General features: G+C 38.2%; 1 protein-coding gene across 5 annotated transcripts in view; it reads right to left on the bottom strand.

The window, feature by feature from the left end:
- Positions 1–382: 382 nt before the first annotated feature.
- Positions 383–14,504, bottom strand: part of LOC307139562 (A disintegrin and metalloproteinase with thrombospondin motifs 2) — a 204,607-nt gene continuing 190,485 nt past the window's right edge. For 3 of the 5 annotated variants that reach the window (XM_079838566.1, XM_079838565.1, XM_079838569.1), the window contains 8 exons: positions 14,226–14,306; positions 13,955–14,118; positions 13,701–13,866; positions 9,952–10,084; positions 9,276–9,483; positions 9,058–9,187; positions 7,537–7,626; positions 383–3,041 (listed from right to left, as the gene is read on the bottom strand). In XM_079838566.1, the coding sequence (XP_079694692.1) occupies positions 1,828–3,041; positions 7,537–7,626; positions 9,058–9,187; positions 9,276–9,483; positions 9,952–10,084; positions 13,701–13,866; positions 13,955–14,118; positions 14,226–14,306 (2,186 nt within the window). In that variant the 3' untranslated portion in view covers positions 383–1,827. The remainder of the gene's footprint in view (positions 3,042–7,536; positions 7,627–9,057; positions 9,188–9,275; positions 9,484–9,951; positions 10,085–13,700; positions 13,867–13,954; positions 14,119–14,225; positions 14,307–14,504) is intronic. The other 2 variants (XM_079838568.1, XM_079838567.1) reach the window with 1 other exon arrangement.

Consider the following 14,504-nt stretch of genomic DNA (forward strand, 5'->3'; position numbering starts at 1 on the left):
CACCTTTGGGATGAATTAGAGCGGAGACTGTGAGCCAGGCAATCTCATCAGTGCCTGACCTCACAAATGCGCTTCAAGAAAAATGGTCAAACATTTCCATAAACACGCTCCTAAACCTTGTGGAAAGCCTTAAGAGTTGAAGCTGTTATTGCTGCAAAGGGTGGGCCAACTCCATATTAAACCCTACGGATTAAGAATAAGATTTCAATAAAGTTCATGTGCATGTAAAGGCAAGCATCCCAACACTTTTGTGTAGTGTATATGCTTGTTTTATCATCTACATGAAAAAGATATAAACTTTAAATTAAAGTAATGCTATCAAAACCTAAAAAAAGGTCTGTAAAAGCACAAGAAAATGTATGTGAGGAATGTGAAACTCTGAAACTCTTGCAATATAGAACATTTATTTCTGTTTTTGACATTTTCTTCTGCTTTTTACATAATGAATGGAGTCTTTGAAATCTTTGGATAAGGGCTGTAGAGCACTCTCATAATTATCATCTCACAAATAAAATCATATATCTTCTTGACCTGATTTGACAAAGTTTCAGCATAAGCTTCATACTGGTGAAAGGAAATATAATTCACAAGCATAACATTAAAATCTCTACGTATTTACTAGTAGTGCATCCCTGAATTATTCTTGTCAAATCACTCACCAGTGAAAACAACCCTGTAATTTTCTCATCACAGATACATGCAAGTCAAAACATATGAGACAGCGATATAGGTAAGACTGTTGAGTAATGGAAATGTGTTAACTGCATGTCATTTCTGGCTATATACGCACTTAACTCTGATTTACTGCTCTGAGGTAAATTAGTGCTATTCATTTTACATACTGAAAAAGCATTTATTGTACTCATTTTTGCAGTCTCTTCACAATGTACCATGGGTTCCTTATTTTTGAACCTGTGCAATGCTCAGACATTTTTATGATCAAATCTGCAGTTGAAACATACCATAACCAACATGTACATTTCAGACTGGTGCCAACAGAATAAAATATTAATAGTAACACTAATTCTATGCTACTGTAATTTACCGATAATACAGTATGTGCCTATTGTCTGTATCTGTCATTCAGCATATTTGAGCAACTTTGTCAAAGGTTTTTAGTTAATCTAAACATGGAATTTCTCTCATCATTCATTCCCTTTCTTGTTGACTTCCCTTTCTTTTTCCTGCTGTTTTTCTTACATTCAGTGAAAGTGGATGGGGAGAAGCAGTCAAGCTTCAAAACAGAACCATAAAAGTACCATAAAAATCTTGATGAATCTTGATGAATCCTGAAATCATGTGAGTATTATGTTTTGTGATCTATTATAATGTTGTTGTTTTTTACACAAAGCTACCAAATGGCTTCAGAAGACTGTGGAAAATTACTCGTATGATGCTTTATTGTCATTTTGGGGCTTGAAAGCTCCTCATTATCATTCAATTATATGCTATGGAAAACTATGTAGAAAGTTATGCATTTGGAAGAAAGTCATACAGGTTTGGAATGACATGAGGTTGAATGAATGATGACAGAATTTCAATTTTTGGCTGAACTAATCCTTTAAAATGATAAATCACTTAGAATGAGAACATCCTTCAGTGAAACCTCCTAAAAGGACATTGCTGAGGTTCAGAGACACTGTGCAAACACATGCTAGTGGTTTTGATGCACAAAGATCAGTTTGCCATGTCATTAAAAGAGGGAAAAGCATCAGTTCATTAAATATTTTGGCCATTTTCCAGTTCTTGACCCAAGCACCAAGATGAATTCTGGATTCAGAAGTAGCATTTGGCAGCTTTATCTCTATAAGAGAAACTGGACAGGGCTCAAATCCCCTGAGCTCTTTTCATCCGTCTCAAAAAGTTTCGCTTCTCCTCAAGCAGTTCCTGGATACGCTTATTCCGTGTTTTCTCACGCAGAAACACGCGCCCTCTCCTGGGGATGATGTTATTTGGAGGAAACTTGCTGTCCAACGGGATTATTCTATACGGTATATCAATAGCGTTGCTCTCGCTCGTCTCTTCCACGTTATTTGGTCGTCTGCTCGTCTTCTCTGTGCTGGATGCTGTTGTACTTGAGTGTGGTGTGCTGGACGTTGTAGATATAGAGGTTGTTGCCATTGGAGCAGGTTCTTCAGTGGTTGTTGGCACCTCTGCTATAGATGTTGCTGGGATGCTGAAGACCATCTTGCCTGAGGTTGTTAATTCGTTTTCCTTCACATCATACTCTGACGTTACCACACCGTTTTCCACATTTGGTGCACCAGTACTCCCATTAAACCCTTCAAATTGGACGGTGGTGCTGGGAATGAGGGTGGCGCCATTCATGTCACTGAAAATGGTGGGGATAACAGTGCTAACAGGGAATTTGGTGCCCGAGGTTGTTAATTCGTTTTTATTCACATCATACTCTGTTGTTGACTGGATCACACCGTTGTCCACATTTGGTGCACCACTACTCCCATTAAACTTTTCAAACTGGACGATGGTGCTGGGAATGAGGTTGGCATCATTCACATCACTGAAAATGGTGGGGATAACAGTGCTAACTGGTAATTCTGAGCTGTTTGCCATGTCATTTCCAGGTGCAGATGTGTTCCTAGTTGCTGTAGTAATGGCAAAGGATGTGCTCTGCTCTGGAAGGAAATCTGGAGTTGCGGGCTTATAGATAGGAGTTGTAGTATACGGGTAAATGGGTATTGTCGTGTATCTGTGAGTATCAATTGACGTTGCTAAGGCCGTATATAACCTAGGTGTGCTCACAGAAGTGGCACTTTTCCCTTCTGTAGATGGTAGAAAGGCTAATGTGGAGGTCCCCTCTGTGGTGGTCTCTGTGCGTGTGGGACTGTGAGTTATAGTGGATCGTCCTTTAGTGGTTATTTCTGATTTGGATGGTGGCCTACTTGTGATCACAGTGATCTTTGTGGAATTGTCAACCTTGCAGGACTTGCAGCACATGCGCTGGAAGCCCGGAAGGGAACAATACTGCAGCAGCGCCTCCATGCGACAGAATGTAGAACGGTCACCGTGACAACGCAGTCCTGCAAAACAGGAGAGGGACATAAGACATATTTACTGTATGTACGCTGAAATCATACTAAATCTAAGGGTTAGATCAAGTTAACACTTTTTACAATCTATGATGTGTGTATATATAGAGGATCTTAATGACTGAAGCTAAGTAGATAAAACATGTTTTGTAATCTTGTTTCGTGCTTTTGACAAGTGTGTTTGAGCAAGAAATAAGCACAAATCTTGAGAGAAGCATGAGTTAAGGCAAAGGCAGAAAAGTAGTTATGAACTGACCATTAAGCAAATCTATGAAGATAGAGATATACACTCCCGGGCTAAAAATGGGCCAAGCCAAAAATGGCAAAATATTTAGGGGTCTTTTAATGGTCTTAACCATTTTAATCACAAATCACTGATCAGCAAATAACTAAAATTGCACAAATACGGTAGATAAAGTAACTTGGCACGGAATAGCCTTCCCCAACTTGCAGTTTTTACAGGGAGAAGAGTCATTGTTCCACTCAATGCTTATGGCTTTAAACAGTTTGTGTATTTGGAAAATGTCACCCAGTTCGTCTGAGTTTAATTATGAGGCCCAATATTCACTATAGGGTTCACTCTGACCATACACAATGACACCTTCTCCATTCTTTATTGTGGTAGAGATGTATTTATTATTATATTTCTCAGCAGATTTTTGAAGACACCACTCTGGAGCATCACCATGCAAATCGTGTTTCATTGTGATTCATCACTCCACATGCAAGTACCCATATTCTGCCAAAAACTTAATTCTGTCTTTGATGTTTTTCTGAGACAGCAATGGCTTTTTTTAGTAAGTCCATTTGCTTAAATTTAGCTAATTTCCTGACCAATAATATGTGGTTAAGACCATAGATATACATAATAAAGGCTAGATGTCTCGTCCGCACTGCTGGCCAATGGAGGTCGACGTCCGCACCTGGCGGCCATCTTGTCACAGGCAGCTCGCTCACTCGTAACATTGTTTTCATGGTGCTTGCACTTTTTAAATAACCATAGCTTGCTCAATTTTATACTGATTTTCAAACTGTTTGGTTTGTTATAAACGTCAGAGATGTAGTTATGACACTGCATACTTATGAAAAATGATTCATCATTTCTTCAAGCATCCATAATTATAGCCACGTTAATAACGTTTGTAAGAAACCAAACCATTTGTAAATCCGTCAAGATTTCAGTGAGATAAGAGTATTTGTGTTCCTGCAGATCACTCGCCTTACATTAGGTACCACAGAGCCCTGCCTGTGACAAGATTGCCACCGGTGATGACGTTAGAAACTCCGCCATAAAACATCTAGCCTTTATTATGTATATCTATGGTTAAGACAGTTAAAAGCTTAGTTTTTCGCCATTTTGAACTTGGCCCATTTTTTTGCCCAGGAGTGTATGTGAAGGTAAAACATGTCTTCTAAGCATGTTTTGTGCTTTTGACAAGTGTGTTTGAGCAAGAAATAGGGGAAAATTTAAGGCAAAAGCAGAAAAGAAGTTATGAACGGACCATTGAGCAAACCTGTGAAGATAGGGATGTAGATGCATACTGGAGGATTAAACATGTTAGGATAAATGATTAGTTAACAAGCAGTTTTTCTTCCCTTGTGAATGTGATTATTTATGGACTATGAATGTAGTTATTTATCCTCATAAAAATGGATTAGATTTCTTAATATAAATATTTGCCAAAATATTTTGCAAGATCCTCCAAAAATGTATGGTCATCAAGGGGATTTTCAAATCGCTGACAGTATGATGGTCAGTATGATGCAGATATATTCATAATCCAATTTAATGATATCTAAGTGGACCTACAGAAGGTTTTATAGGGTAAAATTGTGCAAATACATCACAAAAATGAGTGTTATTGCCTTACCCCAATTTACTATGGTAAGCCTACAATAAACTACAAGTGACATAAAAAATTAACCCACAAATTTACATTCAGCCACAAATAGCGATAGAGAGTCCAATGTTCTGTATTGCACCATTAAAGTAAATGGAAAAAATCCCACTTTCAGAGAAATAGACAGAAAGCAGAGCACCATCACAGACAGGGAAAAGCCAGAGGAGAAGATTTCTGTTTTTATAATACTTTTTTTATTCCTACTTTTGCAGTTGATCATGACAGAAACTGAAACAATGAAATGCACTCCCACCCCCACCCCCCCTTTAAACATACAGATAGAGTTATCTTCTTCAGAAAAATAAATCAACTGTATTGAAAGGTACAAGGTCACAGTAACTTTGGTTAAACACTTCATTACTTTGAGAACAATTAATCTATTGGTAATTCAGATGAACAGGTAAATAAATAAATAAATAAATAGGTCATTAGTTAAATAAAATACAGGATTTCCATGATGATGTAAAAACTGGCATGGCACATACAAGTGTCATATATTAAACATTTACAAAACATTAATAAAGTTTCCCTGATAAATCAAAGTGCATATAGACGCAGTGCACGTAAGTCCATCTGAATGTTCCCCAGACATTTCCCCCACAACAGCCAGCCAAGACGCAGTTAGGCCAGTGAAGTAACATGACAGTTACTCATAGTATATAATATTAGCATTTTTTTTTCTTATAAGTAAGGAGATAACAGTCATAAATGTTATTAAATACAGTAAACACCTATGTTTATTTACAGTATCTCACTGCAAGGTCTGGCTTTTCCTAGTGTTTTCTTCACGGCTTTGAGCATGAAAAATTCGGATAGCTCGCTACATAGTCACAACAGAAATGTGTTTCACGATACAATGACACGTCTGAAGTGATAAAGAGATGCTGAGTGTAGGTTTCCATTAAAACGCCCCCTCCGTAGCCAATGGGTTTGCCACCGTTTTCGGATGTGTGTGACGATTGGTTGATCAGTTGGTTCTATTTCAGGTTTTGTTTGAAGCTGCCTCTGGTTTCTGTGCGCTAAGCCATCACTTTCACAGATAAATGCGATACATTCAATTGTAGTGTAAGGCATTGTTCTTACGCTCTATGTCTCCCCTTTCCCACCCCCGAAAAGAATGAGCACGGATGTGGATGAAAGTTCATGAGGTATATTTATGTGTGGTTTGTCTTTCGTATGGCCACTGGTAACCATTGTTAAAACGCATGCTGGCAGACATACACGGACGCACTCTCGTGTCGGAAACACTCGCAAACATGAAGGCATGACGAAAACGCACGCCGCTCTCATCGCCACATGGAGATATTTAAATGCGCATGAATCCCTCTCGTTCAGGATGAATCCGATAAAATGAAACCACTTCTCTCTGAAAAAAACAACAACAACAACAACAACAACAAAAAAACGAAGAGGCAACTGGCTGAGCGAGTCCTGCATAATATAGGTCTTCCCCTTCCCCCGAAACACTTAACAACATCTGTTATTAAATAGCAATAGTTCTGTATTTATGTAAAATCAATAAAAAAATACACGTAACAGTCAAGAATTAAAGCGATCAATAGCAGTCAAAATGTTAGGCTAATAAGCTACAGCTTATTCATGGTAAAACAAATTATTAATATTTCATATTATTGGTACCCATATAGATTTATAGTCATATATAAATACAAATATATTTATATGTTTGTTTAAAGTCTGCAAGCACAAATAAGCTGCATTTATTGAATTTGTTAACAGTCAAAGAGAGGATGGAGGATGAGGTGGTTATGGCATTCGAACGTGTGTAGTAAAGCGACCCTGTTTAGCAAGTTCCACCTCATGTTCACCATCGGCCACCAACACGCATGATGGCGGTTCAACAGTACATCCCATGTTAACATCTTAACTTGTTAGTTTGAGTGTTTGTTTTTGTCCCATCGGTTTTTCGAGAATGAACTAGGTTGTGGAATGAGCACTTAGCAAAGATTTCCTCATTGTGACAAGTTCACATTCACAATAAAGCTTAATGTTTTTTTTGTTTTTTTTTGTCTTTTTGTTTTTCTTTTTTAATCTTTTAGCCACTTTTCATGTTTATTTTTTTCCCCTTCACACCTGCAGCTCAGGCGGCGCCTCTGTAAAACAGCGTCCGCCTCGAGAGCGTGAGCCATATAGAAACAGCTTGCAGAGGGCAGTGATTCAAACAAACGCGGCGCCCCTGCGGAAACCTCAGCGCAATCATTAGCTCCGCAAGTTGCCCGTCCAACCACAAAGCCCCTCCTTTAACGAACATCCCCCGAATTTTTTACAAGTTTTGTTTTGTCAACAATTTCTCACTGGCCAGCGTTCACAACACAGAGCTCCACAAAGGAGAGAGAGAGATAGAGCGAGAGACAGAGAGAGAGAGAAACAGAGAAACCTCCCCCTATCGGAAACGCCCCGTAAAAGAGGACCACCACCCAGGAAAAAGAGAAGCGTGCAAGCCTCAGAAGAGGGAGGCAGTCAGGGGAGTTTGCCTTGTAAAGCCAGGCAGAGAGACAGAGGGAAGGTCCAGCTGAGATAGGTGAGACAGCGCAGCGCGACAACGTGGCTGGAGAGAGACGCTTTACTTGACATCCTCTGCACGGGGTATTTGGGGTCGTGACGCGACAACCACTGTATCAGGAAGTTGCCGTGCCTGTTGAAGTCGGAAGTGCTCCCTGTTGCATATGGGAAGAGGAGGAAGTGGGATCGGGAAGGAGAAAGCCCGGGAGACAGAGAGAGAGAGAAAGAAAGAAAGAGGAAACTAGTCAACTATATTAATGCAATTGTTAATGTCATGAATTAGTCTGTTATTTCTGCACAAAACCAGTAGAGAAAATACTACTTTTATTAATAACATTAATAAGCAAGCTTGAAAGATCATTAGTACTGTATGTGTACATTCAAATAATCCCAATTGACTATACTTCATATATGAGTACTTGGCTTCATATATTTTATGTATTCATCAACATTAAATCAATATCCCTGACTTCCTACTAGCACTCGGAAGATGAAATATTAGGATAAAAACGGTAACTGCTAAGCGAAGATGTTTCGTCACAACCAATCATATGCAATGCTATTATTTTGAAGGTGTAATATTTTACAAGCTTTTTGAGTTATGTGTAACTCAATTATGCATTTTGTTAGTTTAAAACACTTTACATGTGGTAACACATTACAATAAGGTTCACATGTGTTAAAGCATTAGGTATAATTAACTAAAAACTAATACTTTTTTACAGTATTTATTAATCTAGGTTTACATTAGAAATTTCGAAATATACTATTGTTCATTGTTGTGGTCAGTAAGATTTTTTAACTTTTTTTTTTACTTTCTATTTACAAAAAAAAAAAAAAAAATCCTACAAAAATGTATCACAGTTTCCACCAAAATATTAAGCTGCACAACATTGATAATTTATAAGAAATGTTTCTAAAGCACAAAATCATCATATTAGAATGATTTCTGAAGGATCGTGTGACACTGAAGACTGGAGTAATGATGCTGAAAATTCAGCTTTGCATCACAGGAATAAATTAAATTTTAAAATATATTCAAAAAGAAAACAGTTATTTTAAATAGTAGTAATATTTCATAATATTACTGTTTTTACTGTATGTTTTTATTATTTTAAATGCAGCCTTGGTGAGCATAAGAGACTTCATTCAAAAACATAAAAACAATTCCAAATTCCAAACTTTTGAACAGCAGTGTATAATAATTGTATAAAAATATAATTGTTATTTCATGTTAGATAATGTAAAGAACTTTATTGTAAAGTGTAACCAGTTATATACACCAACATCTTGAATATGTGGCATGCATTTTCAAGTTGTAAAACTGACTCCCAATGCAGGATTACTTTTAAACTCTCCCACCAACCATCTGGATCCAATCTAGTTTGTTGCGCCCACTTTTAACGATTCAATCAATTCCCAAAGTATATCAAATCCAGCCCTACATGTTTTTAAACTCTAATATCTTGTTTCAGTACATCAGTTTACAGAAAATGACTTTAATTAGGAATGTAATGATCTGTTAGACTTTTGGGGTTGTTATTTCAGACATGAAAGTTAATGAAATCATAAAGTTGAATACGCACTTGGGCAGGGATCTATTCTGCAGGGTCTTAATGCAGCTGGTTTGGAGTCCAGACAGAGTCCAATGGTGTTGTCACGGGTGTGGCAAAGCACCTGCCTCTCCTGCGTGCCATTACCACACGTCACTGAGCACTACAACAGCACACACACAAACAGAACGTCAAACTCATCCAGCGCTCAGATCTATACTGATATTAACAAAGCATATTCATGTCTGTACCTGTGACCAGGGGCCAAGCCTCCACTCAGCAGGGCACAGGTTGCGATTGCAGTCTTGGCGGGATTCTGGGCGCTTGTCGTTGCAGTAACGACTGCGGATGGATTTGTACTTGTCGTCGCCCAGAGATTGGACGCAGCGTACGGAACGTGTCTGAGTGCCCGTCTTCCCACAAGACTTGCTGCATTCTCCCCACTCTCCAGCCACCCAGCTAAACACATGAAATCCAACACACAGTCAATGTTTATTCAGAAAAACAGGTGCTAAATTGTCATGTGTTATGCAAGATACAACAGTATCATAATGACATCTACTGGACATAGACTATAGTTGCAGAAAACTAGACCACAACATGTAAAATATGTGTAGAGCTAGGGAATGCTATGTGGTTTTACTTTTTGCATTAAAAATCACATTGGTTATTTGTTTAGAAGCCTTTCTGGATTGTACTGTACATTGCATCGCGGGAAACAATGTATCACATGATCAAATGCAAAGTTAGAATACAAGTAAAGATAAAATAATACTTTTTTACTTCAAAAACAATCTGATTAAACAACTTGTGTTACTCTCAAAACTGAAAATGTGAATTCAAATATAACAAGAATATCCTTGTAACTCCTATAACAATACACATCTCTGATTTGGGAAGGAGAGCTCTTTTGGTGCACAAACTCACATAGGCTGAGCACACTCTCTCAGGTCACAGTCTCTAAATAGGGGCGGAGGCTGCTTGATTTTCTCACAGAATCTGCGATGGACCATCCTCATCTCTGTGTTCTTACGGCAGCCGTAACGTGTCATCTGAATGCCTGTCCATAAGAATGAAGTCAATGAAATATTCATGAAGAGAAATCCAGAATAATATAAAAAAAATAATGTATGCTAACATTCCATTGGACTAAATATTGTCAGAATTGTGTTTTTTGTAAATTGTTTTTTGTAAATTTTGTAAATTGCAATTACAAAATTGTGAATCAAATACTCATGATATTTCATGAAAAGTATGTATTTTCAAGTAAGCTAACATTCTATTGTACCATATATTGTCAAAAATGTTCCCACATAAAGTATTGCATATAATAAACAACAAATAAATAACAGGACCACATGAATATTGTGCTGACATATTTTTGTAGGCCAAAACCCAAAAAACATGGAATTAGCATTTTATCACTTTCGGTTCCATTGGTTCCAAAAGTTTTTGGTTAAATTCTTGAAGAAAAGGTCTGCCGATAACACATTTTCACATTTTTTAAAGCTTTCACTTGTCTTGAAAAACAAACTGTTGTTTCTTAAAGCTGGCAATGTTTTTAAAGCTGCAGTATGTAAGTTTTGCCTCTTTGTCGCCATCTCTGTTTGAAACCTGCAATTGCAGTTATTTGCGGAATTATCGTCTTTACGTGGGTTGTGCATCGGCACGGCTCCTCAGAGCAAATTAATCTAATGTTTTGGGCAGTATGTGCGTTTTGCTGTCAGTCACCGCACCGGTGTAGATACTGTACTTCGGAATCACAGATTCTACGTCTTGGAAACACGACCAAAATAAGAATTTTCACCAGAAAATGTCACGTCTGCCACTTTTGTTCTGACCAACTGAGAAAAAAAGCATTACAATAAATCATGCTACCAACGGTATTTAAATCTAACAATCGCTTAGCTCACATCACATCAAACTAGGGCTGTAACGTTTTGACCAAAAATAAAAATCTCGATTAATTGAACATTTTGCCTCGATTACGATTATTTTGCTCTCTTTTTTTTTTGCTTTCCTTTTTTTGCCCTCATAGTTCACTGATAAGGTTTGTACTGTAAATATTTTCTACTATTAGAGGTGGGATATTTTCTTCTAATGAAAAAGTGCATTTCTTTGTGATTTTAAAATACTTGAAGGAAACGGTTCACTTTCAGCAGTTATTGTCTATTGTCAGATTTCTGTTTGTTGTACATCAGATACAGTTAGCACAGTAGGCCTACATTACATTTATCTGAATGAATTAATGAGAGAGTGATTGTGTGTGTGAATTAGTCATACCGTCTCTATTAATTATGAAGCTGTGTTTTGTACTTACTTCAAAGGTATTAAACGCTATAACGGTTGAGTTTCTAAGCTACTTTAGTGATAAATCACAGGGCAGCATTGACAATGAGTTTCTGCGCTCCTCTCTGTGCGTGATCTTCACGTGATGTGCGAGCTTCTGTCTGAATGTTCGTTTGTCACAATATATCAGACATTTGTTCAACATAATACACATTTGATGGTCTAAAATCGCTTCAATGTTCAAACTGGCAGGCCTTAAAACACATACAAATGACAAAGCTTTGTGAGGAAGTGAAAGTGATCTGGCTTCAGTGCGTGTGCGTTGTCAGAGACACGACATGGCTCGAATCTCTCACAGAAAAAAAGCTCATGAGCACTGAACGGAGAAGTTTTCCATAACGTTGTTCTTGAATAGCGCACAATCGCTTTAATGTTCAAACTGGCAAGCCTTTAAACAAATTTAATTGAAAAACTTCATGAGGACGCAAGTGAAAGTGATCTGGCATCTTTCTGTGTGCCTGCAAACTGCACTTGATGTGACTGACAGGGCGGAGTCACGTGACTAAATGGGGAAATTATGTCGGTTAGAGGTTCTAAATTTCGGTTTCGATTACTTTTCGATTAATCGTCCAGCCCTACATCAAACAGTGCAAATTATTGCTATACTTTGTTCTCAAATTTTTAATGTAAACGACAACAGAATTGCGTGATGTATTTAGTATTTACATGTATTTAGAATATTAGCTTTAAAGGTGAACTATGTAGGATTTTTGCAGTAAAACATCCAGAAATCACTAGGCCAGTGTTATATATTTTGTTCAGTTGAGTACTTAGAATATCCCAAATGTTTTCAACTATTTGTAAATCGTGAGAAAATTGCTATTTTAACCAAGGAGCCGGGACGTGAGAGCTATGCGTGTGAGGGAGGGAGTCGCCTGTCGATTGCGTCATATCTGCGTCACCCTCGGTCTCCGGTTTTATTCAGTGAAACACTTTACTCTCACTGCATTGTGAACAAGTGTCATAGCAGCCGCCGAGCGAACGTCATAACTTCCTTTTCAACACACTCAGATATATCTAATACGATAAACAGAGCTGCGTTACCTCACACTCAGCACTGGAGAAGAGGAAGTGCCGCCGGCAATCGTGTCATAATAAAAGTCCTGACAGCGACTATGCCATAATAACAGTCCCGCTCTTCAATCGCTCCTGCGGCCTTGCTCAGCTCCACAACACTCGGTCCTGCTCTGCTTCAAACTACAGTAATGTTAATAATCGCATCCATGAACATGATTTCTGCCCGAGTCCTATCCTGACTGTTTCCCACCGGCTGTGAGATGAAGACCACATGTCCCGAGATTCTGCGCTCAAACGTGGCGTCATCAAACTACGCCTTTGTTTTGAACAGGCGACCTCTAGTGGACTGAAAAGTTACATAGTGTAGCTTTAACTGTAGATTTCCGTACAGTCGAATCTTTTGCTTTTGACTACGGGTGAATCTCCAGTTGTCACTGATGATTGGCATTTGGACCTTTCTGGATTACAATCCGCCATCAAAATGAATTACACCAGCTGCTGTGAGAATGATCCGCCACCTACAGCATCCTCACATGCGATACTACTACTAGCCGGACTCCTTATTTATCTATAGAGACGTGACATAATGATGCAGACATGCAGACATTCCACCAGTACCACTCAAATGATAACTTATACAAATTATTACAAGCTTACCGTTGTGAATCGGGTAAGGAGATAGTTTTGAACACTGACTGTTTATGTACTTGCTCATGAACAGATTTTGGATCATTTTTAACAAACAAAAAAAAGTTACGGACTGCAGCTTTAAATAAAGACGGAAATAGTTGTGGGAAGGTTAGTGATGGTGACATGGAAGTTGTGCGACCATGGTCTAGTTTGTACGTGTGTACGCGGCAGCCATTGTAAGTCCACAAGACCGTACATCTGACGTGAGCCATAAACGTTGTGTTAATTTGTGAAGATAATCATTATGAATAAAATGTTTAGGAATAAGATATTTTTGTTGGTCATAGAACTTATTTTCTGCAATGATCCAAAAATGGAAAAATCCTATTGGGTTTATGTCGAGGGATCCAGGGGGATGGTAACTTTCGGGTTGGCATACAAAAATATGTCATCACAGCAGCACTCTATAGACTCTTTCCTTTTAGTTACTGTTGCAAGCTTGATAATATGGCGGATAGCAGCAGTTGCTAAGGTAGGAATGCTCAGTAATGTTTTAAAAAGTGACTTTTTAAAGGGTCAGTTATAGTAGAAACTTAATAGAGATGTAGGGGAAACTCATCTGCCTGTATCCATATCAAATTATTCTCAGGCAAATGATTGTGGGGGTTGCAGTGAAATACCTCCTCCACAGGTCTTGGAACAAGGTGCCCATCTCTTCACCACCCAGGAGTATGGAAGGGCATTATCAGGGACCATGTTATTCTCATTGGCGCTGTCGCTCGGTCTGTCATTGTCCGTGATGTATTTGATCGACACCTTCACTTTGACCGATCCATGCATTCGAATCTAGTATACAAATAAAAGACAATCAGTTAAAACAAGTTAAAAGAGTGTGTGTCCATTCATGTGTGTGTGAATTCCTATGGGAGATTACCATGACAACCACATCGTTTTTCAGGGGGCCATTGGTTTGAATGGTGTCCTTGTTGTTTTTATTCTCATACTCCCATTCCAGACCTTTTTCAATAACTGAGCGCGTCTCTGGGTAGTCTCCATGTGTGTTGAGAAAGAAATCACCAGACTCTTTATTCTTGACAGCTATTCAGTGGCGAAAAGAAATGAGAGAGAGAGATGCAATTAGGCAAAAATAGTGACCACTTCAGTGCTTACTGCATGAGAAACTACAGGGAATGATCAGGCTTTACCTAAAATGTGATTAGTCCCATTAAGTTCCTGGATAAAGAGATGTCTCGCCCCTCTGGGAACTTCAAGCACCTTAATGACACCTAAACCAAATGCAAAACATGTTCAATTCACTATTACTATCCAACAATGGTTTTATTTGTACAGAACTATTTTTATGGATACTTTTCAGTATTAAATTAATTTTTAAACCAACATTAGTTTCCACTAAGCTTGCAGTTTTTTCTAAGCTGAACCCCTTAGATGTAAAATATTTTCTTGAAGTACTCCCTAAGATTTTA

This window comes from Gobio gobio (genome assembly GCF_949357685.1).
Source record: "Gobio gobio genome assembly, chromosome: 16".
Lineage (NCBI taxonomy): Eukaryota > Metazoa > Chordata > Actinopteri > Cypriniformes > Gobionidae > Gobio > Gobio gobio.